This window comes from Carcharhinus amblyrhynchos, chromosome 8 (assembly GCF_965287045.1).
Source record: "Carcharhinus amblyrhynchos chromosome 8, sCarAmb.v2.hapA, whole genome shotgun sequence".
Taxonomy (NCBI): Eukaryota; Metazoa; Chordata; class Chondrichthyes; order Carcharhiniformes; family Carcharhinidae; genus Carcharhinus; species Carcharhinus amblyrhynchos.
Window position 1 is genome coordinate 114,966,467 of NC_137331.1, and position 24,323 is coordinate 114,990,789.

At 42.4% G+C, this 24,323-nt stretch overlaps 1 protein-coding gene across 1 annotated transcript in view; it reads right to left on the reverse strand.

Moving 5' to 3' along the window:
• The window catches only part of afg3l2 (AFG3-like AAA ATPase 2), a 74,673-nt gene that overhangs the window by 35,852 nt on the left and 14,498 nt on the right, over positions 1-24,323 (reverse strand). Inside the window, exons 5-9 of the mRNA XM_080194679.1 lie at positions 22,855-23,007; positions 19,537-19,611; positions 10,860-10,981; positions 6,453-6,726; positions 175-312 (exon numbers count right to left, since the gene is read on the reverse strand). Coding sequence (XP_080050805.1) covers positions 175-312; positions 6,453-6,726; positions 10,860-10,981; positions 19,537-19,611; positions 22,855-23,007 — 762 coding nt within the window. The remainder of the gene's footprint in view (positions 1-174; positions 313-6,452; positions 6,727-10,859; positions 10,982-19,536; positions 19,612-22,854; positions 23,008-24,323) is intronic.

Consider the following 24,323-nt stretch of genomic DNA (forward strand, 5'->3'; position numbering starts at 1 on the left):
AAAAGTCAAGGACGAATTAGCATCTTTATTGTAAACTTTCTTTCTTTTAAGCACATCCCTTCGGGCTGGGAATGACTTTTTTTCTGAAGATCTCTTCCAGAGAATACAAATGGCCATTTATAAAAGACCATTAAATCTCTTAAACCATAGATTCACACTAAATAAAACACTTACCCTAGCAGGACCCACACCAACAAACATTTCCAAGAATTCAGATCCATTAACTGTGATGAATGGGACATTGGCCTCTCCTGCAGTAGCCTTGGCTAGCAAAGTTTTCCCAGTGCCTGGAGGACCCGTAAGAATAGCTCCCTGTGAAAAGAATTCACTTTAGATCATGTGTAAAGAATTCATCCCTCATTTACAGATACAAGGCAAGATACCGCTCTATAATCCAAATAACTTGCTTTAATTTATCAATTATCTTTCACATGTGCCATTTATAACCTAGCCGAATTCCTAGTCCTGTTCTGCCTTTAGTTAACTGAACACAACACCATACGGGCTCCTTCAGCCATTGACTGTAAATTGATCCAAATTTTATGCTCAATAATTTAATCTAGTTTATGTCCTAACCCACAGACCACAATCAGTAAGAATAGGAAACAACATCTTCTCCATGATCATCCTCAACACCGGTGCCCCACAAGGTTGTGTCCTCAGTCCCCTACAATACTCCTTATAACACCTATGACTGTGGGGCCAAATTCCCCTCCAACTCGATTTCCAAGTTTGCTGGTGACACCACATAGTGACTCGGATCTCAAACTATGATGAGATGGAGTACAGGAAAGAAAGAATCTGGTGAACTGGTGTGACAACAATAATCTCTCCCACAATGAAGGAGATAGTCATGGACTTCAGGAAGTGCAGTGGCTCTGTCTTCATCAACAGGGACAAAGTGGAAATGGTCGCGAGTTTCAAGTTTCTAGGTGTCCAGAACACGAACAACCTGTCCTGGTCCCTCCACACCAATGCTATAGTTAAGAAAGTCCACAAATGCCTCTACTTTCTCAGGAGACTAAAGAAATTTGGCATGTCCACTACAACTCTCACCAATATTTATAGATTCACCAAAGAAAGCATTGATTCTGGTTGTATCACAACTTCGTATGGCTCCTGCTCTGCCCAAGACCACAAGAAACTACAAAAGATTGTGAATGTAGCCCAATCCATCACCAAACCTATGACAGGCAACTCCATTGTTTTAGAACATAGAACATTACAGCACAGTAGAGGCCCTTCGGCCCTCGATGTTGCACCGACCAGTGGAACCAATCTAATGACCATCTAACCTAAACAATTCCAATGTTATCCACGTGCCTATCCACTGACCATTTGAATGCCCTTAAAGTTGGCAAGTCCACAACTGCTGCAGGCAGGGCATTCCACGCCCTTACTACCCTCTGAGTAAAGAACCTACCTCTGACATCCGTCCTATAACTACCACCCCTTAATTTAAAGCTATGTCCCCTCGTGTTAGCCATCACCATCCAAGGAAAAAGGCCCTCACTGTCCACCTTATCCAATCCTTTGATCATCTTGTATACCTCAATTAGGTCACCTTGTAACCTTCTTCTCACTAATGAAAATAACCTCAAGTCCCTCAGCCTTTCCTCATAAGACCTTCCCACCATACCAGGCAACATCCTGGTAAACCTCCTCTGCACCCTTTCCAATGCCTCCACATCTTTCTTATAATGCGGCGACCAGAACTGTACACAATACTCCAAGTGCGGCTGCACCAGAGTTTTGTACAGTTGCAACATGACCTCATGGCTCCGAAATTCAATCCCTCTACCAATAAAAGCTAACACACCGTACGCCTTCTTAACAACCTTATCAACCTGGGTGCCAACTTTCAGGGAGTTATGCACATGTACCCCGAGATCTCCCCGCTCGTCAACACTACTAAGAGTCCTTCCATTAGCCCTATATTCTGTACTCCTGTTACTCTTACCAAAGTGAATCACCTCACACTTTTCCGTATTAAACTCCATCTGCCACCTCTTGGCCCAGCTCTGCAGCTTATCTATGTCCCTCTGCAAACTGTAACATCCGTCCTCACTGTCTACAACTCCTCCGGCTTTGGTGTCGTCAGCAAATTTACTAATCCATCCTTCTACATCCTCATCTAGGTCATTTATAAAAATGACAAACAGCAGTGGCCCCAAAACAGATCCTTGAGGTACACCACTAGTAACTGAACTCCAGGTTGGATATTTCCCATCAACCACCACCATCTGTCTTCCATCAGCTAGCCAATTCCTGATCCATGCTGCTAAATCACCCTCAATCCCATGCATCTGCATTTTCTGCAGTAGCCTTGGCCTTGCAGAACCTTCCATGGGGAACCTTATCAAACGCTTTGCTAAAATCCATATACACCACGTCAACTGCCTTACCTTTATCCACCTTTTTGGTCACCTTTTCAAAAAGCTCGATAAGGTTTGTGAGGCACGACCTACCCTTCTTCACAAAACCATGTTGACTATCCCTAATCAATTTATTTCTCTCTAGATGATTATAAATCCTATCCCTTATAATAATTTTGTCCACTCAACTCTACATTGACCATGATATAACATTTTAATGGCACAATCTCTTTCCCGTTTGTTCTTAAAATCACATCAGCTGGTTTTAAAGGAAGATGTTTCAGCTTTTGTTGGTATGTAGTCTCAGGAATTAATAATACAGCAGCACCAATGTCAACCTTCATCCTAATATGTTGTCCACTTAACTTCAGAATCCAAAATCTATGCAATTCACCCTGTACAGATAAGACATTCAGTTGGAACTCTTCATCACATTTATGGATGTTCTCTTCACAGTTGCAATTTTTTTCTACCATATTGTAAATTCTTTTGGTAGAACACAACTGATTCTTCTTCCTGAAGGTGCCCAGATTCTTCTGAATATTCTCAGGGGAAGCTGGCCAACCCATGTTGCGCAGCAACCCATTTTGTCACAATTCTTGCATTGACTATTCGTGCTCTAGCCATCACTCACTGAATGGCCCATTTTGGCACATGTGTGACATGCGTGTCGCTGTTTTGACTTCTTGTGGGCATTCCCTAATTTATGGATGTTAATTGCTGCACCAAACTGTGAAACCTCTTTAGCAGCCAACTCCATTGACATTATTCCTACTGCTGTCTTTAAAGTCAAAGCACATTCAGTAAGCAGACTTCTTTGGATAGGCTCATTTTGGAGACCACAATCTAGGTGATCCTGAAGAGTATCTTCTAATGACGCATCAAATTCACAATGTCATGACAGCCTTCTTAAGGTTGCCACAAACCAAACAATGCTTTTGTCTTCCACTTGATTTCTTCAGTGGAACCTGAACCGTTCTGGGATGATCAATGGCTTTGGAGATGAATGCTCTTCAAAGACCTTTGACAAGTCATCGCAAGTTTTCATTCCTGGCTTTGTGGTGGAACCAAGTTCTGGAGCAACTTGAAGATTTTACTTTCTAATGTAATGACAAAAACTGGTACGAGCAACTCGTTTGCTATTTTATTCACTTGTACAAAGTAGCAAACATGCTCTGCCTAGGAACTCCATGATTCATTTTCTTAATTGAGAGGGCCCATGGATCCTAATTGAGCAGCAACTTCTCTTGCAAGCATGAACAACTTTTTAAACTGGTCTTCACACTACTTCCCTTTTTAATCCAGAGACCATTGACTTGAATATATTCTTCCTTTTAAAAGATTCCAACCGTATAGCAAAGCATCCATTCTTCTTTTAAATTTGCCAGATACTGCCCGGAATCTCATCTTTCTCTGACCTTGGCCCTGGTATTTTAATCTTTAATCCTGTTATTGCTTCTCCCCAGCCTTCTAATATTCAAAGTGCGAGGACCCACAATTTCTTTCTTCTACTTAGGATCTGTTCTCGATGAAACAAAATCCTGACCTGTTGCCAATTTTCTTCCTGTAATGTCCTAACTATGTTAGGGTTTGTGGGTTTTATCAAAAAGAAAATAACATGATTTGCACATGTGGCTTCAAAGTAAAAAGTTTATTGTCAGAGATGTTCCCTGCACAGAGAACAAACAAAGTAAAACAGCAATCTATGTAAACACCCTAATGACATCACCATCAAATCATGCGATTTGTGCACAAATCAATCAGCCCTTTTAAATACAGAACTATTAATGCATTCATACACACCCTCCATCAGCACAGATGCACACACCTTGGTGTCATCTAGTTCTGGAGTAGGCTTGGATTCACAATCTGGTGATCACCTTATAAATCATTTTAAATCTGTGCCCTCTCTTTCTTCATGCTTTTACGAGTGGGAACAGTTTTTCCCCATCTATTCTTCCAGCCTCATGATTTTGAGCACCTCTGTGAAATGTTCTCTTAACTTTCTTCAAGGAAAACAGTACCAACCTCTCCAATCTATCCTCATAACTGAAGTTTCTCATTCCTGGAGCCATTCTTATAAGCCACTTTTGCATTCTTGCCAATTCGTTAACATTCTTTTTATAGTGTGATGCCCAGAACCATACACAATATTTAATTGAGATCTAACTAATGTCTTATACAAGTTCAGTATAACTTCCTTGCTTTCGTACTTGCATGAGAGCTGGTGTTTGGAGAATGGTGCTGTCCAGATGGAGCTGCCTTCAAAGGGTCAAGCAATAACCATTAACCATTAAGTTTTTCCTCTTACAGCTGCCTTGTTTAGTTGCTGTCATATGGACATGAATGAAATGCCTTGTGCAATAGTGTTCCTGCCTCTTGAGGTCTGCCTTGGCCAATAACTTTTGTGTGCTTTGGTTGGGCGGGCTGCACTTTGTGTAGTTGCTTAAGAATAAATGCTAGCGGAGTGTTTTTCCCCTTATACAGCAGTCACATGTTGCACCTTTCAAGGATAACCCCCATCTTTTATGATTGAAGGTCACTTTTGCTTCCATTATCATTTCGAGCTTGATCACTTTGAGAGATGTTGAAGATAGAAATGATCATCTTCCCTGCATTGAAACATGGGGAGAACTGCACTTGTATCAACTTATCTTCACCTTATTTTGCTAGAATCTTGTATCCAAGGTTGTCACAAGCACGTCTTCCATGATGTGCCTGTGCAATGGTGTCCTCATAAGAATCCTCATCCTCTCCAAAACCATCCTCATCCAAGGAGATGAATAGCTCCTCCATAACTGAGGCAAAACAACCTCCCTTTGCAGCATTATGCAGGGCCCAACAAACAACAATGATGCTGGACAACCTTCACGGTGAGTATTAGAGAGCCCCACCTGATTGATCCAAACATCTAAAATGCATATTTAAGAGGTTGACAGTCTGCTCTATTAAGGATCTTGTGGCGCATTGCATCTCTCCTCAGATGCACTCAGTCAACGACAAACAGGCATCATTAGCCACAACTATGGGGGGAGTATGTTTTATCACCGAGAAACCAGTTCTTTAAACCGTGAGGGCTCCCAAAGATCTGTGGCACCTGCAGGTGACTCAACATGTAAAGAGTCATGACAGCTCTTTGGTACCTAGCATAAGCATGCACGATCTGCTTTCTATGATCACAGATTAACCGAACCTTTGGTAAGTGCAATCGCTCTCGATTAACGAATCCCACGGGGATCAGGGAGTTATCAAGGCCGCATCTGTGCAGTCAGTGGTGCCTGCACTTTCAGAAATCCTGAGATTGCAGCGAATACCACAGCTTTAGCAGACAGTCTTGCTTCATCAACACAGAACTGTGTGTAATGGTGTGATTTACTGAAAGGGGCATCGCTCACTCTGAACACAGAATCCTACAGTGCAGAAGGAGGCCATTCAGCCCACTGAGTTTGCACTGACCACAATCCCATCCAGGCCCTATTGTCATAACCCCTTGCATTTACCCTACCTAGTCCCCTGACATTAAGAGGTAATTTAACATGGCCAATCCATCTAACCAGCATATCTTTTTGCGGACTTCTCTTATGCATCTGTGTTAGTGAGGAGAAGAAGGGCCTATCACCAATTGCAACAGTTCAGGAAAGACAATTGCCCTGAGGATCAAGTGAGGCATCATGCTGATGCAAAAGGGCCAAGTGAATAAGGTTGTTTGGCATGACTAAGGATCTACAGAAGATGCAGCTTATACCTGAAGATGAGCAAAATATTCTGCAGACTCCTTCACTTGTTTAGGATGTTGTAGCTTGTATTTATCATAGTTTCCTTGAGGATCGCACGTCACATGGAATAGGAGACCATCCAATGCACATTGCTCTTAAGGCTACCACCACACTCAACCTCCTTTTACAGGATCCTGCATTGCCTGCTCACATTTAGAAAGACTACATTATGAGCTTATTTTCCTCAAAGTTCTGGATAAATAGACATCTTAAAGTAACAGTAAAATCTGTGTTAATAGGTTGACACTTTGTTTCTCATCTCATCATTTTAGAGTTGGATTTTGTTAAAATGGCACCTCACCTTTGGAATTTTGGCTCCAAGTTCTTGATACTGATTGGGATTCTTTAGAAAATTGACAAATTCCATTATTTCCAACTTTGCTTCCTCACATCCTGCCACATCTTTGAACTTTACGTCAATTTCATCCTTGAGAACTTTTGCTGTTGTTTCACCGACACTGAACAGTCCACCCATGCCACGTCCAGACCGGCCCATACCTGCTGCTCCTCTTCTCAAGGTAAACAGCAGAAACCCAATGATCAGGATAGTAGGAAGCATACTCAGTAGAAAGGAGCTAAGGGATGAATAGAAACAACAAATTCAAATTAGAACATATAAGTTTGAGAATTAATTTAAAAAATGACTTTACCCAAGGCGGCCTAAAAAAATTCAGCATTTCTGAATTTTGCAACAAATTACTTTGGAACATCAGAAATACAAAATAATAAACAATTGTGCAATCAAATAAAAATATGTTTGATGGACATCATTTTATAATTAAAATAGTCCTCGTTTTAAATTGCTGGCATATGTTCAATGGCATTAGATTCAGAATCCAATAAGTTCCAACCATAATGGTCATTTATATACGGCTTTTAAGATGAATCCTACTGCTACAATTTTTTTGTATTTAAATTAGAACAAAAATTATTCCATGCATTTATGCAACGTGATAAATCAATGCACAACAGTACATTTTCATAAATCAAGTATCATTTAATTTGCAATTTTGGCATTTGCAGAGAACACACAAATGTTCAAAATACTGAAAATGCAACACCTAGAAAGAAATATACTTGAAAAATTCATAAATTGTGATCTTCAGACTCATACCACTTATGACTATAACTGGAAAGCTGAGATAGAGCTGGAGTGCCAACGCTTGAGACATTGTCGGCTCAGATTCATGTTAATGATTTCCCATGGGAAGCTTCCAACGCTTAGGCCTGTATTGTAAGTAATGTTTCTACAATCTAGACAACAGATCCTCAAATGCCCTTTCTGTTAAGTGTGCCTCCAAAAAATGATGTGTGTGTGTGGGTGGAGGAGGAAGAGAAGAGAGAGAGAGAGTAGAAAAACACAATAATTTACAAGTTAATAATTACCTTGGAACAGCTTTTTTTATTTAGTTTATCAGATGATACCAATCAAGAAAAGAAACCAAAGTTTGGATAGGTGGATATTATGTGATGGAGAGCAGATGAATGGTGAGGTTTGCAGATTTGAGTGTAACAGAGAGGGTGGGTGAAGGGTGATGGATGGCAGATTTCCAGGGTGCCAGAAAGAGAGCAACAAAGAGGGTGAGTGAAGGGTGGCAGCTTTCTAGGGTGCCAGGAGGGCAGCTTGAAGACAATAGTTGACCAAGAATAACAGTGGTTGGATCGAGGATCATCAAAGGTAGGGCAAGGGTGATGGAGTAAGGTTTGAGGGTGATGCAGTGAACTCGAAATTGACTTAGGAAGGGTACAAGACGATAGCTTGCAATTCCAGGGTCATTTAAAAAAAAATTTTCATGGAATAAGAATGCCACTGTAGAGCCAGCAGCTACTGCCCATTTCCAACTTCTTGAATGGCGTCACTTGCCAGGCTATTGCAGAGGGCAGTTAAGAATCAACCACATTGCTATGGGTCTGGCGTCACAAGTAGGCCACAAGAACTTAAGCAATAGGAGCAGGAGTACACCAGACAGCCCACTGAGCTTGTTCCACCATTTAACACAATCATGGCTGGCCTTAGGCTTCAACTCCCTTTCCTGCCGCTCCCTGGGACAGCAAAAATCTGTTTATCCCAGTCTTAAGTATGTTCAACAATGCAGCATCCAGTATCACCTGGTTTCGAGGATTCCAATTCCTTTGAGCAAAGCAACTTCTTCTCATCTCAGTCCTAAATGATCAGCCTCTTACCTTGAGAGTTTGCCCCCATGTTTTAGACTCTCCAACCAGCAGAATCAATTCCCCAGCTTCTACCCTGTAAAGTCACTTCAGAATGAGATCACCTCTCATACTTCTCCACAGCCAGAGAATAAAGACTTAATTTACTCAGCCTCTTCTAGGACGAAACCCTGATCCAATGGATCAATCTAGTGAACCTTCACTGAACTACCTCCAAAGCAAGTAAATCCTTTCTTAAATATGAAGACCAAAACTACACAGTGTTCCAGATGCAAATACACTGAAAACTTGCACAACTCTAACAAGACTTCTCTATTCTTGTCCTTCAAAACCCTTGCAATAAAGGCCAACATGCTATCTCTCATCATTCCATATGCTCTCCTGCAACTAGTACAACTGTTCACAGCATGAGCTGGCACCCATGCATGCAGTCCACATGTTCCATCTGGTGCTGAAGTCCAGAACCCAAACTGCTGGCTTACCTCTTCACCCACACATTTATATTGCTCGATGCCCCCACGAGAACCATTTCTCAGAGACTACATCGTGCCATTTATACTTGCGTTGTTCACCTTTTTGTGGCATTATCTTGCAAATGGACCCTAAGGCTGCTAGTCTCTGCAATTTTCGTTCAGGTCGCCTTGTCAGTAAGGAGAGTCTCCTGCTACCTTCACTCAGAAACAGGACCTCCCAGTATTCCTGGTCAGACATGCGAGAGTAAAACCTGAAGTGGGGCATTGGTAAAACATGGGATCACTTGCACTTGCAAAGTCCCTTGCTGTGAATGGGGTGACATCAGATGCTCAATAGCACACCAAGTGGGTGTGGGAGGGGGTAGCAGCTCCAGGGTTCCAAGTGTGGCAGGTGTAGAGTGGGTGGCAGCAGTTCCAGTTCAAAATCCTCCTCTCACGACAGGCAGAAAGGTGGGAGGAATTGCAGGGAGTGGATGCCTGTCTGGCTGTCCTTTAAATAGGGCACCCAGAGGCGCCATGAGGTAATGGTGGCAATTTTAAATGCTCCATCATTGATGGGTGTGTCTTCAGTTGCCTTGATCGAATGCTCTGGAATTCCCCTCTTTACATCTTAAAATCTACTTCTTTGACCAACATTTCTGTCATCTGACCTAATACCTTACGTGGCTTGGCAATGGTGAAACCATGATCAAGGGGGTAATGAGGCAGCCCATTGCTCTGGGGGTATGCTAACGTCTGCTCAGGCTAGGGTAGAGTAACGGATCAGGGTAGCCAATGAAGCTGAACCAAGGCTTCACCTGTCTCAGTCTTTGGGTTAACATGAAGCATTAGATCAAGCCCGAGAGGGGGTTCAACATCTCTTATTTGATCGAGCCCAAGATGGGATGCAATGTCTCATCATGTCAGCTTGGGTCTTGTGTGTCCCTCACATGGGGACCATGAATTGGATTCAATTTGAAGTGGGTTTTTTGGTTGCAATAAAAGTACAGAAAGGTACAAAAAAAACTCAAATGGCTTGGTGTCATACTTTGTTCTGTAAACCTCCTGTGAAGTGCATTGAAACGTTTCATTATGTTAAAAGTGATATAAAATACAAGTTACTTTTGTTGTAAAATCAACTGAGGCTGAGAATGGAAACACTGAATTTTTGTTAATCCCTTCATGCAAATAACTTTACAGCTGCAATGTGGTTAATCTTCCCAGAAAAAACAGTGCGGGTTCATTGGACAATCTCCTTTAACTAAGACAGGCTGCCTGAGACTTGGAGGATTCACTTTCTCGGGCAAGTCCAAATATGAGCATAAGTTGAAAATCAGATCTGAATTTTCATTTCCTAGTCTAGGCGCAACAGGCTAATAATAGCTCATCTGTAACTCGTGGTTAGCACTGTTGCCTCTCAGTGCCCGGACCTGGGTTCGATTCCAGCCTCGGGTGACTGTCTGTGTGGAGTTCACACTTTCTCCCCGTGCCTGCGTGGGTTTCCTCCGGGTGCTCCAGTTTTCTCGCACAGTCCATAGGTATGTAGGTTAGGTGCATTGGCCATGCAAAATCCTCCCTCAGTGTACCCGAACAGGTGCCCGGAATGTGGCAACTATGGGATTTTTACAGTAACTTCATTGCAGTGTTAATGTAAGCCGACTTGTGACACTAATAAATACACTTTAGAAATATATATTGAATTCATTGCAGTTCTCGCAGAAATCAAGACATTTGGCTGAAGGCTTGTAAAAACATTCTTTTTTTTGTTTACTTTATTCCAATTCAATCAAGTCAGATTAAAGCCAATTCAGAGTCCCAACAAGTTGGGACATCTAGTTTATGTAATGCTGTATGCCAGGAAAGAGAACAAAGCCACCCACATAATGGTTTACCCCTTTAGCCATTTCTTTCTACTGTACAGTAATTGTTCCAACATTGAGGATGTATAGAATTTTGATTTTTGTTACAGAAAATTAACATTTACGGGAAGAAATTGAAGACATTAAGGAAACCTAATCAAACTGAAAGTGAAAATCATACCCTTTTAAATAAAACAATTAAGTATCAAGAGGCACATTCCTTACCCATCACTTTCCGTTGAATATACTACAGGTATCCTATTTTCACCTTCTATGCCCTGTTCCTGCTGTGCAGTCTCCAGATTCCGCTCAAAGGTGTCCACACTGCCGATGTTAAACCATACATACTGTTGCAAATTTAAAGTAAATCAAAGCGTGAGCAATTAAAGTATGAAACTGATTATATTGTCACTGAAAGCAGATGTCACATCCTAATTAGTTTATTGTCTGAAAATTGAAACTGGTTAGCTTAAAAATGGAAAAAATTTCAATTCCTTTTTCCGCCCAGAGAAGTTTGGAATCTCAGAAGTGCAATATCACAATAAACACTGCGCAATCTTTACATCAAACAAGCGCAAACAAGAATTTGCATTTACATAGTGTCTTTTATGCCCTTATTTCACCCCAAAGCAATTGACAGCCAATGAATTACTTTCAAAACGTAGCCACTGTTGTTATGTAGACATGATGTGGAGATGCCGCCATTGGACTGGGGTTGGCACAATAAGAAGTCTCACAACACCAGGTTAAAGTCCAACAGGTTTATTTGATAGCACAAACTTTCAGAGTGTCGCTCACTTTTTTTACTCACCTGAAGAAGGAGCGACACTCCAAAAACTTGTGCTACCAAATAAACCTGTTGGACTTTAACTTGGTGTTGTGAGACTTCTTACTTTTATGTAGATAAACATAGTGGTCAGTTTGTTCATGGCATATAGTAAAGCGATAAATGATCTGTTAATCTGTTACAGTGGTGTGGGCTGAGGGATAATGGTTGGCAAGGCAGGCAGGTAAGTGGAGCTGAATCTACAAAAAGATCAGCCATGGTCTTATTGAATGGTGAAGCAGGATTGATGGGCCAAATGGCTTACTCCTGCTCCTAGATCTTATGTTAAGGATCCCAGCAGATATTCACCGCTCTTTGAATACTGTGGCTAACAGTGACCACAAGTCCGTCTACTTTAGGATAAAAATGGAAAGGGATGAGTGCCGGCCGAACGGGAGTGTGCTGAACTGGGGAAAGGCGAGCTATAGCCGGATTAGGAGGGAGCTGCAGGACACTGATTGGGAGGGACTGTTAGCTGGCAAGTCCACGTTTGGCAAGTGGGAGGCTTTTAAGGGCAAAATGAAAATGTTGCAGGAGAGGTATGTTCCGGTTAAGCAGAAGGATGGGAAAGGTAGGATTAGAGAGCCGTGGATTACAGAGGGTATTGAAGACTTGGTCAGGAAGAAGAGGGAGGCGTTACGTTAGGTCGCAGGTGGAGGTCCACCTCGTTGTCAAATGAAGGGCATGCACACGGTGGGTCGTGCGTGGGCTGCTCTTGGAGGTTCCGGGAGTGGCCTAGTACTTCGTGTCGGTGTGTGTGCTTGATCCTGGACCGGTAGACGGGCGCCGCAACAGCTCGGTGACTAGCACTGCTAGCTGTGCAGATACATGGATTTGGGCCTGTGTCTGTGGGAGTTTGCGCATTCTCCCTGTGGTTGCGTGGGTTTCCTCCGGGCGCTCCGGTTTCCTCCCACACCCCAAAGATGTGCTCTTAGGCTGATTGGTTTACCAAATTGACACTATTCTCCCCTGAATCTGGCTAAGTTAGGGGTCCTATTCGTAGACACACAGGGTAGAATAGGTGTAGGGTGATGCAGCGGCGCGGGCTCGTTGGGCCAAAGGGCCTGTTTCCCGTGCTGGGTTGTTCTTTGTATCTTCAGTTTAATGCTGGCAACTCTGAAGACGTGCCACTCCTTCAAAACTGTGTTGACAAATCAGTCTCGATAATCTGCACTTGTCCTCCTGAATTCACAACTTCTGATCCATAAGAGGGAGCCATAACTGAGCCAAGTAAACGCTTGCCTCTCAATCAGTTGATAGTCTAAGGCAACAAAGTGTATATTTTTCCAAAGATGATCAGGCATGAGACAGCTTGTCTCAGTTTTAACATAATTCTAACCTGGATTAGACATTGCACATTCGTCACACTTTGCCTCACATGCTATAAAGGCTCCCATGTATAGTCACCGAGTCAAAGCACAAAAAAAATGTCTAGCAAAAGCTCATATCATAGTAGAATGCTCACAAAGTAATTATTTGTTTAAGAACTGCAGAAAGAAATAAACAACGCACAGCCTGAGTGATGGGTCTGAGACAGTTCCGTGATTAAAAGGCTGAATCTAATCATGTATCGTTCCAAGATAAACTACCACTCAGAGTAACCAGTAAGAATGAGTAATGTCTGTTAAAATACACATATGTTACTATTCAGATTTTGCTTCAGGCACCAACACAGAATCATTGCATACTGACCCAGATTTTACAGTCAGTGGCAAAGCACTGCTGCAGATTGTCGACCTTGCAGTCAGCTGTCCACAAAGATCTAAGCAATCTTTATAAACAAAGAACAAAGAACAACCCAGCACGGGAAACAGGCCCTTCGGCCCAACGAGCCCGCGCCGCCACATCACCCTACACCTATTCTACCCTGCGTGTCTACGAATGGACCCCTAACTTAGCCAGATTCAGGGGAGAATAGTGTCAATTTTGTAAACCAATCAGCCTAAGAGCACATCTCCCAACATCAGTTTAAACCTGGCACCAAATCAATGGGATCCCAGCAGTGGCAGCCCATGTCCAAATGCAGCAAGACCTGAACTTTGGGCTGATCCGTGGCAAGTAACATTTGTGCCAGACAAGTGCCAGGCAATGGCTATTTCCAACAAATAAGAATCTAGCATCATCCTTGACATTCCATGGCAGTGTTATTGATGACACCCCCACCATCAGCAACCTGAGGATCAGCACTGAATAAAGACCGAGCCGTGCTATCCATATAAATACAGTAGCTATAACAGCAGGTCAGAGGCGAGAAATCCTGCAACAAGTACACTATTCTCCCCTGAATCTGGCTAAGTTAGGGGTTCCATTCGTAGACATGTAGGGTAGAATAGGTGTAGGGTGATGCGGCGGCACGGGCTCGTTGGGCCGAAGGGCCTGTTTCCCGTGCTGGGTTGTTCTTTGTTCTTTGTAAGTAATCCACCTGACTCCCCAATGCCAGTCCACCATCTACAAGACAAGTTAGGAGTGATGGAATACTTTCCACTTGTCTGGATGATGGAAGCTCCAACAACATTCATAAAGCTTGACATCATCCAGGACAAAGCAGTTTGTTGATTGCCACCCCATCCACAAACATTCAATCCCTCCACCACCAATGCACAAAGGCACGTGTGTCCCATCTACAAGATGTAGTGCTGGAACTCACCAAAATTCCTTAGGCAGTACATTCTAAACTCATGACCGCTACCATCTAGAAGGGCAGCTGACACATGGGATAAGTTCCCTTCTGAGTCACTCATCATCCTGATTTGGAAGTACATTGCTGGACCTTCACTGTTCCTGGCTCAAAATCCTGGAATTTTTTCCTGTGGGTGTATGTACACCACATGGACCGTGGTGGTTTAAGAAGGCAGCTCACCACTACCTCCTCAAGGGCAATTCGGGATGGGCGATAAACACTGGCCAAGCCACCACCACCACAAATGGACTTTAAAAACAGCAATGTCAACCACAAAGGTTTGCAACTAGCCACTTTGAAGTATTCTCATAGATAGCAAACCAGGGAAAAACGTAATGATTATCTATCACTTTGTGATTTCAGTTTACAAAGAATGAAATTGGGCCACACGAATTGGATTAAGGTACAACCTGAAATATCATAAACTTTAATATATTAAAAAAATCCACATTTTTAATTTTTCTAATGGAGAAACGTCACATCCCCAAATACATAATATGCAACAAGGGGTGACTTTTTTCAAGGGATTTTACAGTGGGGCTGTTAGTGTAAAAGGCATATTCCCATTTGTTCAGTGATTTCTAATTGATTCAGTCTGTAAGGGTTTTAACAGTGCACCTGAGATGTACAGAACCACTGACAGCAACTTTTGGATTTCCACATTTAGCTGCGCATGTGCAGACACCAGAAGTTGCTGTCACTTTGCAGCCATTACCACAACAAAACCTAGGCCATTATCTCAGCAACGCTAATCTACTGGGTATAGTATTGAACTAGCAACCCATTTGATCATAAGCTCAATTCCCATCATGGCAAATTGTGAAAATGAATTCAATAAACCTGATAAGTTGCAGCCTGGCACGAGGAAGGTTGACCACGAAAGTTGCTGATTCCAAAGATGTGCGAGTTAGGTTGATTGACCAAGCTAAATTGCCCTTAGTGTCAGGGTGACGATCTAAGATGAGTAAATGGGGTTATGGGAATAGGGTCTGGGTGGGATTGTGGTCGGTGCAGACTCAAGGGACCAAATGGCCTCCTTCTGCACTGTATGATTCTATTATTCTAATTCATTACAAAAACTCAACTGCGGCCTTTCAGACAAGGGAGCTGAGCCAATCTATATGCAGCCCCAATTCCATACCAGATGGGCCTTCTAAAGTAGTCTAGGTCATCAAGAAGGCATGCTGCATGCTTACCTTCAGCAGCCAGGGCACTGAGTTTAAAAACTGGCAAGTCATGTTGCGGCTTTACGTCTCATTGAGACGTATAAGATGATGAATGGGATGGATAGGATAGAGGTGGAAAGACTCTTCCCGCTCAAAAAAGACAGTAGGACTAGGGGGCACAGCCTCAAGATAAAGAGGGGGCGGTTTAGAACGGAGTTGAGGAGGAACTTCTTTACTCAAAGGGTGGTGAATCTCTGGAATTCTCTGCCCGTTGAAGTGGTGGAGGCTGCCTCGCTAAATATTTTTAAGACGCGGGTTGATGGGTTTTTGATGAGAGGGGATTAAGGGTTATGGGGAGAGGGCGGGAAAGTGGAACTGAGCCACGACAGATCAGCCATGATCTTATTGAATGGCGGGGCAGGCTCGAAGGGCTAGATGGCCTACTCCTGCTCCTATTTCTTATGTTCTTATGTTTACAGAACCTTAGTTAGGCCACACTTAGAATCTTGTGTTCAATTCTGGTCACCACACTACCAGAAGGATGTGGAGGCTTTGGAGAGGGTACAGAAAAGATTTACCAGGATGTTGCCTGGTACGGAGGGCATTAGCTATGAGGAGAGGTTGGAGAAATTTGGTTTGTTCTCACTGGAGCAACGGAGGTTGAGGGGAGACCTGATAGAAGTCAACAAGACTATGAGATGCATGGACAGAGTGGATAGTCAGAAGCTTTTTCCCAGGGTGAAAGAGTCAATTACTGGGGGTATAGTTTTAAGGTGCGAGGGGCAAGGTTTAAAGGAAAGCTACAAGGCAGATTTTTTTTTTTACACAAAGAGTAGGGGGTACCTGGAACTTGTTGCCAGGGGAGGTAGCAGAAGCAGATACAGTAGTGACGTTTAAGGAGTATCTTGACAAATACATGGATAGGATGGGAATAGAGGGATATGGTCCCTGGAAGGATAGGGGGTGCAGGCTGGGAGGGCCAAAAGGCCTGTTCCTATGCTGTAATTTTCTTTGTTACAACGAATTTAAAAGCAATACTGCAAGAAAGATTGTAAATGTAGATGCCTTGCTAGCATACCTAGTCATTTATACATTCAGATTCTATTGCAGTTCCCTTCACCTGCAAGCTCATTTCAATTTCATGGTTTGGCAGATGGGATCATTCTATCATGTTTCTGAATTCATTCTGCTGTTTTCCTCCGCCTTCACTGCCCCATTTATTTTTGCGTATGAGCTGGCAGCTCCTCAAATCAAATTTTCTCACTGAAGTTGTTCTTAACCAATTTGTCCTTGCTGAGGACTGATTGGATCTTGTCAGCAGTGTTATTTTAAGTCGGCTCTACAAAGTGAAAGCTGCAGCATGTGATAACTCGTCAGTCACCCGGCAGAAAGAATTCAACACCCGCTACATGACTTGATTGAAAATATTTCACGGATGTGATAAGAATGCTGCACATAAAAGCAATGAATCCGAGGTCTTCACAGTTTAGAAGGAAGCTATTCAGCCTATTGTGGTTTTGTCAGTTCATTGTAGTGAAATTCAAAACTAAGCACTGTACAAAGAAATCCTCCAAACAACTCGCATAGTATTCAAAATATTAAACTGATCAATATTCTTTACTGAGGGAAATAATTGTTTTCTCTTAAGGCTATAAGATTCTTCAGAACTTAAAAACAAGCTCATAAATCACTTAGTCACAATATCCCAAGTTCTTCTCATATATCTCATTTTTTGATCACTAAATGATCAAAAAATGTGAGATATATAAGAACTTGAAATTTGCATTCTGTGTGTTCTATGGCTTTTTTATCCTTTAAATATTAAAGCACCCAAAGCTGTCAACAATACTCACGACTTCTTTCCTCTTATATATTCTATGTATAAAGTTAATCAGCTTAATATTGGTATCAGAAAGAAAATCAAAATCCTGCTAAAAGAGGAAACCAAAAAAAAATACTGAAAGGCCCACATGGAGTACAAAAGGGAAAGTCTTGCTTGACTAATTTAACTGGATTTGAGTTAACATAGAGCAAGCCATTCAGTGAGGTCAAACCACAATTTTGCGCCAAAATTGGGAGAACTGTTCCACCGACAACTCAGGAAACAACCTGGCATAATCAACATCCCAAACTCCCTCATCACTATCCACAAGTATGTCCTGTTCTGCCAGCAGAACATACCCATCAGAGTTAGCTGTAGAGTCAAGAGGGAGTGATCCTAGGAGAACCAAACGTGAACTATGGATCTTATCAAATCTCAAGGCATCAGGTCAAGCACACCCTGAAACTCTAAAGCCTGTTCATCAACTACAAGACAAAATTGAGACCTGGTATGAAAAATCTACTACAGGCCTGGATGACTGCAGCTTTCCAAAAACACTCAAGAAGCTCAATCCTATCATGAACAAAACAGCCCATTTAATAGGCACCACATGCATCACCTTAAACATTCACTCCTTCTACCATGTACACCATCTCAAGATCAGCTGCAGCAACTCACCAAGTATCCTTCAACAGCACCTTCTAACACACTGTCACTACCACCAAGAAGAACAAAGCAAGGCGGCCCTGGAGAACACCCACCATCTGCATGTTTCTCTCCAAGTCACACACGACCTTGACTTGAAAATCCATCATTATTCCTTCAGTGTCACTGGGTCAAAATCCTGGAACCTCCTCACTATCAGCACTGTGGGTGTACCCACACCACATGGACTGCAGTGATTCCGGAAGGTAGCTTACCACTACCTTCTCAAGGAGAATTAGGAATTTACAACAAATGCTGGATTCCCACTGGCACCCATGCCTCATGATCGAATTATAAAGCAAAGGGGGCAATTCTCCCAACCCGCTGCACTACTCGGCACAGACCCCGTTTAAATATTAATATCGTATTTGCATCCTATTAGCAGGCCAGGGACTGAAGTCTCTGAGCCCGCTAGTATCTCTCCACCCTCCCCCCCACGCCAGGAGTAGTTCACTCCAGCAGAGTTTGCAACAGCTCCCCGCTAACGGGGAACTGGAGCTTGCTGGAGTGAAGGAGGTCATGGAAGCCCTCCAGAAAGTCAGGGGTAAGGGGGGTGACTCCTGTGCACTGCTAGCCTAGCCCCTGCGCTGCCCTTGGCACTGGCCATTGGGATCTAGCAGTGCCATGGGACGGGACGGGGCGGGGGCGCGACGCGGTAGAGAAGAGATTGGTGGGGATTGGGAGTCCCGCTGTCACTCTGCATAGGAGTCAGTGGCAGAGGGAGGGAAGGGGCTGATTGGGGCTGGCAGGGGGACAGGGGACATCGGGAGTCCAATCTAGAAGTCAAGTAATAGGAGGGGTGGGGCCCTGCCCCCAGATTTTCAGTGTGAATCTCCTTGAGGCACTCTGCAATGCACATAGTGTGGGAGATTCATTTTGAAAATCCTGTCAAAAATAAATCACGAATTACTCCCACTTGCACACAAATTCGGTATTTGCAATTTTTTTTGGGAGAATCCCGGCCAAATTAAACAAGGGTTATGCCATAGCTATAATAAACTTCGAATTCCCAAAGGCCTTCAGTAAGGTATTAAGTAATAGACTAATATGCAAGGTCAATTCACAAGGAGTGAGGGACAGTTAGAAGAAAGGATAGACAGCTGCCTGCAAAACAGAAAGCAGAGTGGTGACAAAGAGTAACTACAAAGAAAATGGCACAGTGGTTAGCACTGCTACCTCACAGCACCAGGGACCCGGGTTCGATTCCCGGCCTGGGTCACTATCCTATGTGCAAGCTCTGCACATTCTCCCGTGTCTTTGTGGGATTCCTCCGGGTGCTCCGGTTTCCTCCCACAGTCCAAAGGCGTGTGAGTTAAGTTGATTGGGCACGCTAAATTACCCCTTAGTGTCAGGGGAATTAGCAAGGTAAATATATGGGGTATGGGGATTGAACCTGGATGGGATTGTTGGCAGTGTAGGCTCAATGGGCCAAATGGCCTCCTTCTGCACTGTAGGGATTCTGTGGACCTATTCAGACTGGTAGAAGGTAGGAAGTGGAGTTCCACATGGATTGGTGCTGTGTCCGGTGTTGTTCAGAATTAATGTTAACAACTGAAACTTTGGAATCACTCCTTGGAAGTGATTTGGAATGTTTTATAATGGCTCTATATAAATGGAAGTCATTGTTGTTATTTACTTAGTGCATGTCACAAATTACAACAATGCTCCACATGGAACTTTAGAAATGTATAAAGTCAACTTACCCCATCCACAGTTAATTTTTCAGGAGAAAAAATTACTCTGACATAGCGTTTGTTTACTACTTCCAATCTGTCCACCTAGCAACGAGAAAGAAAAAAATATAAATAGTCACTAAAAAACCTTCATTCCACCAAATTATCTTCATCTTTATGCTCCCAAAATATAAACCCAAGGAACGAGTTCTTTATAAACCCATTTATCGAGCTTCAACAGAAAATAGTAATATTTACAACGACATTAAAAGATGCAATTTTTTTCAATCTGCCTAGATTTAGAATGATCTAGTTATACAACCTTTATTAAAGAAAAACTATTAACCAAAAGCATTTAATAAAAAATAAATATCAAAAAAGTGAATGCTCCTGCTCTGCCCAAGACCACAAGAAACTACAAAAGGTTGTAAATGAAGCCCAATCGACCATACAAACCAGCCTCCTATCCACTGATTCTGTCTACACTTACCATTACGTCAGCAAAGCAGCCAGATAATTAAGGACTCCATACACCCCGGTCATACTCTCTTTCGCCTTCTTCCATCGGGGAAAGTTTGAGATCATGTACCAACCAACTCAAGACCAGCTTCTTCCCTGCTGCCATCAGACTTTTGAGTGGACCTACCTCGCATTAATTTGATCTTTCTCTACACCCTAGTTATGACTGTAACACTACATTCTGCACACTCTCCTTTCCTTCTCTATGAACAGTATGCTCTGTCTGTATAGTGTGCCAGAAACAATACTTTTCACTGTATACTAATATATGTGACAATGATAAATCAAATCAAATGAAGCAACTGCATGAATAATTTTGTGCCCAAAATTGTGCTTCCACACTTCCTACACACAGCAATTTCTGCCTTGCTCTACATATTCTTGGGTCCACTATGTGGGGATCCACACCCCCCTACCCCCACAAATTTTCCTTATTTTTGATTTACTGAAATTGAAATTACTGCCAGTCAACCTTTCCGCATTGAAATCCTCTGAAGAAAACTTCTGCTTACTATCCCGGAGGTACATGTAGGTGCATTCAATGCTGTAGAGCACTTTAATGTCACAAGGTCATTTGATACCTAGAGATCTGAAAAGTACACCTTACAAGCTGGGTTTACCATCCCCCTGCAGAACACCAACGGAAAACACTTTCTGGCAACCAGATGAAAAAGATTCCAAATTAGATAATCATTCCTGTTCAGGGATTTCTTATTTAGTGTCTGGTAATGCTCATTTTCAACACATTTGCTTCCTAAAGCTTCGATAAGCACCATGCTCACTGGCACTTTAAATATGCAGAACTCATTTAAAATAGAACTTGAACGGCGCCTGCAGAGCCAAGCTGATTTCTTTTGGCTGTGCTGAACCCTTGAATAGGATTCACTCAATCAATTATTTATAACGCTGGTAAGCAGAGCAAGATTTTGAATCCAATGACAGCTGTCCACTGTATTGCCCTGCTCACTGTTCCAAATTTAGAAAAAAGAATGTCAGATTTCAATGCAAAAGAAGCACCTCAGAGTAAATCAACGCTTTAAGCAAGCAGTCAAAATTTAAAGCTTATTTATTTATCACAAGTAGGCTTACATTAACTGTACAGTGAAGTTACTGTGAAAATCCCCTAGTTGCCACACTCCAGCATTTCTTTGGGTACACTGAGGGAGAATTTAGCACGGTCAATGCACCTAACCAGCACATCTTTCTGATTGTGGGAGGAAACCGGAGCACCCGGAGGAAACCCACGCAGACACGGGGAGAACGTGTAGACTCCGCACAGTGACCCAAGCCGAGAAGCGAATCCAGGTCCCATAGTGCCACCGTGCATTTCTTATCTATGTGTCAGCATTTATCAAGACATATTTGTGTTTTGTCTCCATAGGGAATGGAGGTTGTTGAGCATTAATTGGTCAATGTGGTTAAAAAATAGTACAGCAAACAACGAGAACCAGTACTAATGTTAGAGTGGGACAAACAGCTATCAGAATTAACCAGATCAACTATTAAACACCAAAATCAATGAATCAAATCCCTAGGTATGTTTTATAAACAAGAGTCACTCAAAAAACTATACCCTTCTTGGACAAAAACCCAATGATAAAAAGAAACAATAAAAGAGAATCGGACATGGGATAGCCAAGCGAAATAGATGTGCTGTGAAACAGATGTGCTGAGTAGCAGTTATTTTATTGCAATGAGCAAAGGATGAGAGAATTTTCACAATTAGATGAATCCAGCATCTGATAGCTTTTTCCCAAGATAAGGGAGTCTAAAACTAGAAGGTATAAGTTTAAGGTGCGAGGGGAGAGATACCAAAGCGTCTAGAGGGGCAATTTTTTCTCAGAGGGTGATGAGTATCTGGAATGAGCTGCCAGAGACAGTAGTAGAGGCGGGTACATTAGACAGTTACTTTTTTTAAATTCATTTGTGGGACATGGGTGTCGCTGGCTGACCAGCATTTATTACCCATCCCTAGTTGCCCTTGAGGTGTTGGTGAACTGCCTTCTTAAATCGCTGCAGTCCACGTTCTGTGGGTTGACCCACGATGCCATTCGGGGAGGAATTTGAGGATTTTGACCCAGCAACTGTTAAGGAATGGCGATATATTTCCAAGTCAGGATGGTGTGTGGCTTGGAGGGAACTTGCAGGTGGTAGTGCTCCCATGTATCTGCTGCACTTGTCCTTCGAGATGCAAGTGATCATGGGTTTCAAAGGTGCTGTCTAAGGTTCTTTGTTAAGACGGATATAGACCAAATGCAGGCAATTGGGATTAGCTTAGTGGTAAAAACTGGGCAGCATGGACAAGTTGTGTCGAAGGACCTGTTTGCATGCTGTAAACCTCTATGACTCTAGCAAAAGTAGTGAAAAAAGCTGTACTTATGTAGGGATAGGTTAACTCTTTTATAGTTGCTGCCAAAAAAGTTACACTTTTTCAAAATGTTGCAATTGTTTCTAGTAACCGTGAAGTACTTATCAATGTTTTATAAACTTCACAATTAAAAACAACCTCCACGGCACATTACAATTTTATTGGAAGAACCTTGAGAATAATCCCTAATTTACAGTAAAAATCCTGGAAATCCACAATAAAGATATTCAGAGATCATTAACTAGTAAACATAATCATGCTGCCTCTATATTTATGGAGCTGAATATTAGAAAGTAGAATTTCAGCTCAAAAAGAATTCCACTTGAATGTATATTTGTAGATAAGGAGAAAATAGTTTGAATTATGAAGACCTGTATACATTTTACATAAAGTTCCCTTCTCTATTTGGAATAACAGTACGTTTCGCAATAATTAAGCAATCATAATATTTTATCACTTACAATTCCTTTAGAAAGATAATTATTGACAAAGTCTTTCCAAGTAACTTCTCTGCCGGTATGTCTGAAGAAAAGGTAATATGCAACAGTTGTCCAAAATGCAGCCCCTCCTATGAGGTAAAATCGAAATTCTTTATCGTCCCACGGAATATCACCCTAGAAAGTAAGAACAAAGGGATCTCAAACAGTGCGTGATGTAACTGAAGTACAACATTCATAAATGTCCACCAAATTTTATGCAATAAATATCTGCTCCACTGAAATGAAGAACCTTCAACCAACTGGTAAGATCCTAAAGAACAGGAGTAGCTGTAGCTCATTCAATCCTTCAGATTTGCTTTTCTGTTCAATAAAGATCATGGCTGATCTGATTGTGGCCTTAATTCCTTCCTGCCTGCCATCCGCCCAGCCCCCTTCACCCCAACCTCCTTCCTAAAAAGGAGGGGGATGGGGGTCGGGGTGGAAAGGGGGAAGCACCGTCTAAACTGTGAAAAGTTAGAAACAGTGGATGTAACTGGAGGCGATGGCCTAGTGGTATTATCACTAGACTATTAATTCAGAAACTCAGCAACAGTTCTGGGGACCTGAGTTCAAATCCTGCTACAGCAGATGGTGGAATTTCTTAACAAAGAATCATAGAAATCATAGAAACTCTACATTGCAGAAAAAGGCCATTTGGCCCATCAAGTCAGCACTGACCACAATCCCAAGCCCTACCCCCATATCCCTGCATATTTACCTGCTAATCCCTCTAACCTATGCATCTCAGGATACTAAGGGGCAATTTTAGCGCAGCCAATCAACCTAACCGTAACATTCAGTAATAAGTACCTGGAATTAAGAATCTAATCATGACCATGAAACCATTGTGAATTGTCAGAAAAGCCCATCTGGTTCACGAGTGTCCTCTAGGGAAGGAAATCTGCCGTCCTTACCTGTCTGGCCTACGTGTGACTCCAGAGCCACAGCAATGTGGTTGACTCTCAATTGCCCTCCAAAGACAACTAGGGATGGACAATAAATGCTGGCCAGCCAGTGATGCCTACATCCCACAAATGAATTTTTTAAAAAAGTATGACGAGACTAGGGGTCCAGGTACCTAGATCATTAAAATGTCATAAACAGGTGCAGGAAATAATCTAAAGGATTGGTCTATGTATCTGGAGACCTGGAATAGGGGTCACAGTTTAAAAGTAAGGAGTCGCCTATTTCAGATGGAGATGAGAGGAATATTATCTCTCAGAGGGTTGTAAATCTTTGGAACTCTTCCCCATAAGGTGGAGGAAGCGGAGTCCTTGAATATTGAAAAAAATTCATTTGAGATGTTGGCATCCCTGACAATGCCAATATTTATTGCCCATCGCCAGCTGCTCTTAAGGCGAAGGTAGTGAGCTGCCTTCTTGAACCGTTGCAGATGTAAGTATACCCACAGTGCTGTTAGGGAGGGAATTCCAGGATTTTGACCCAGTGAC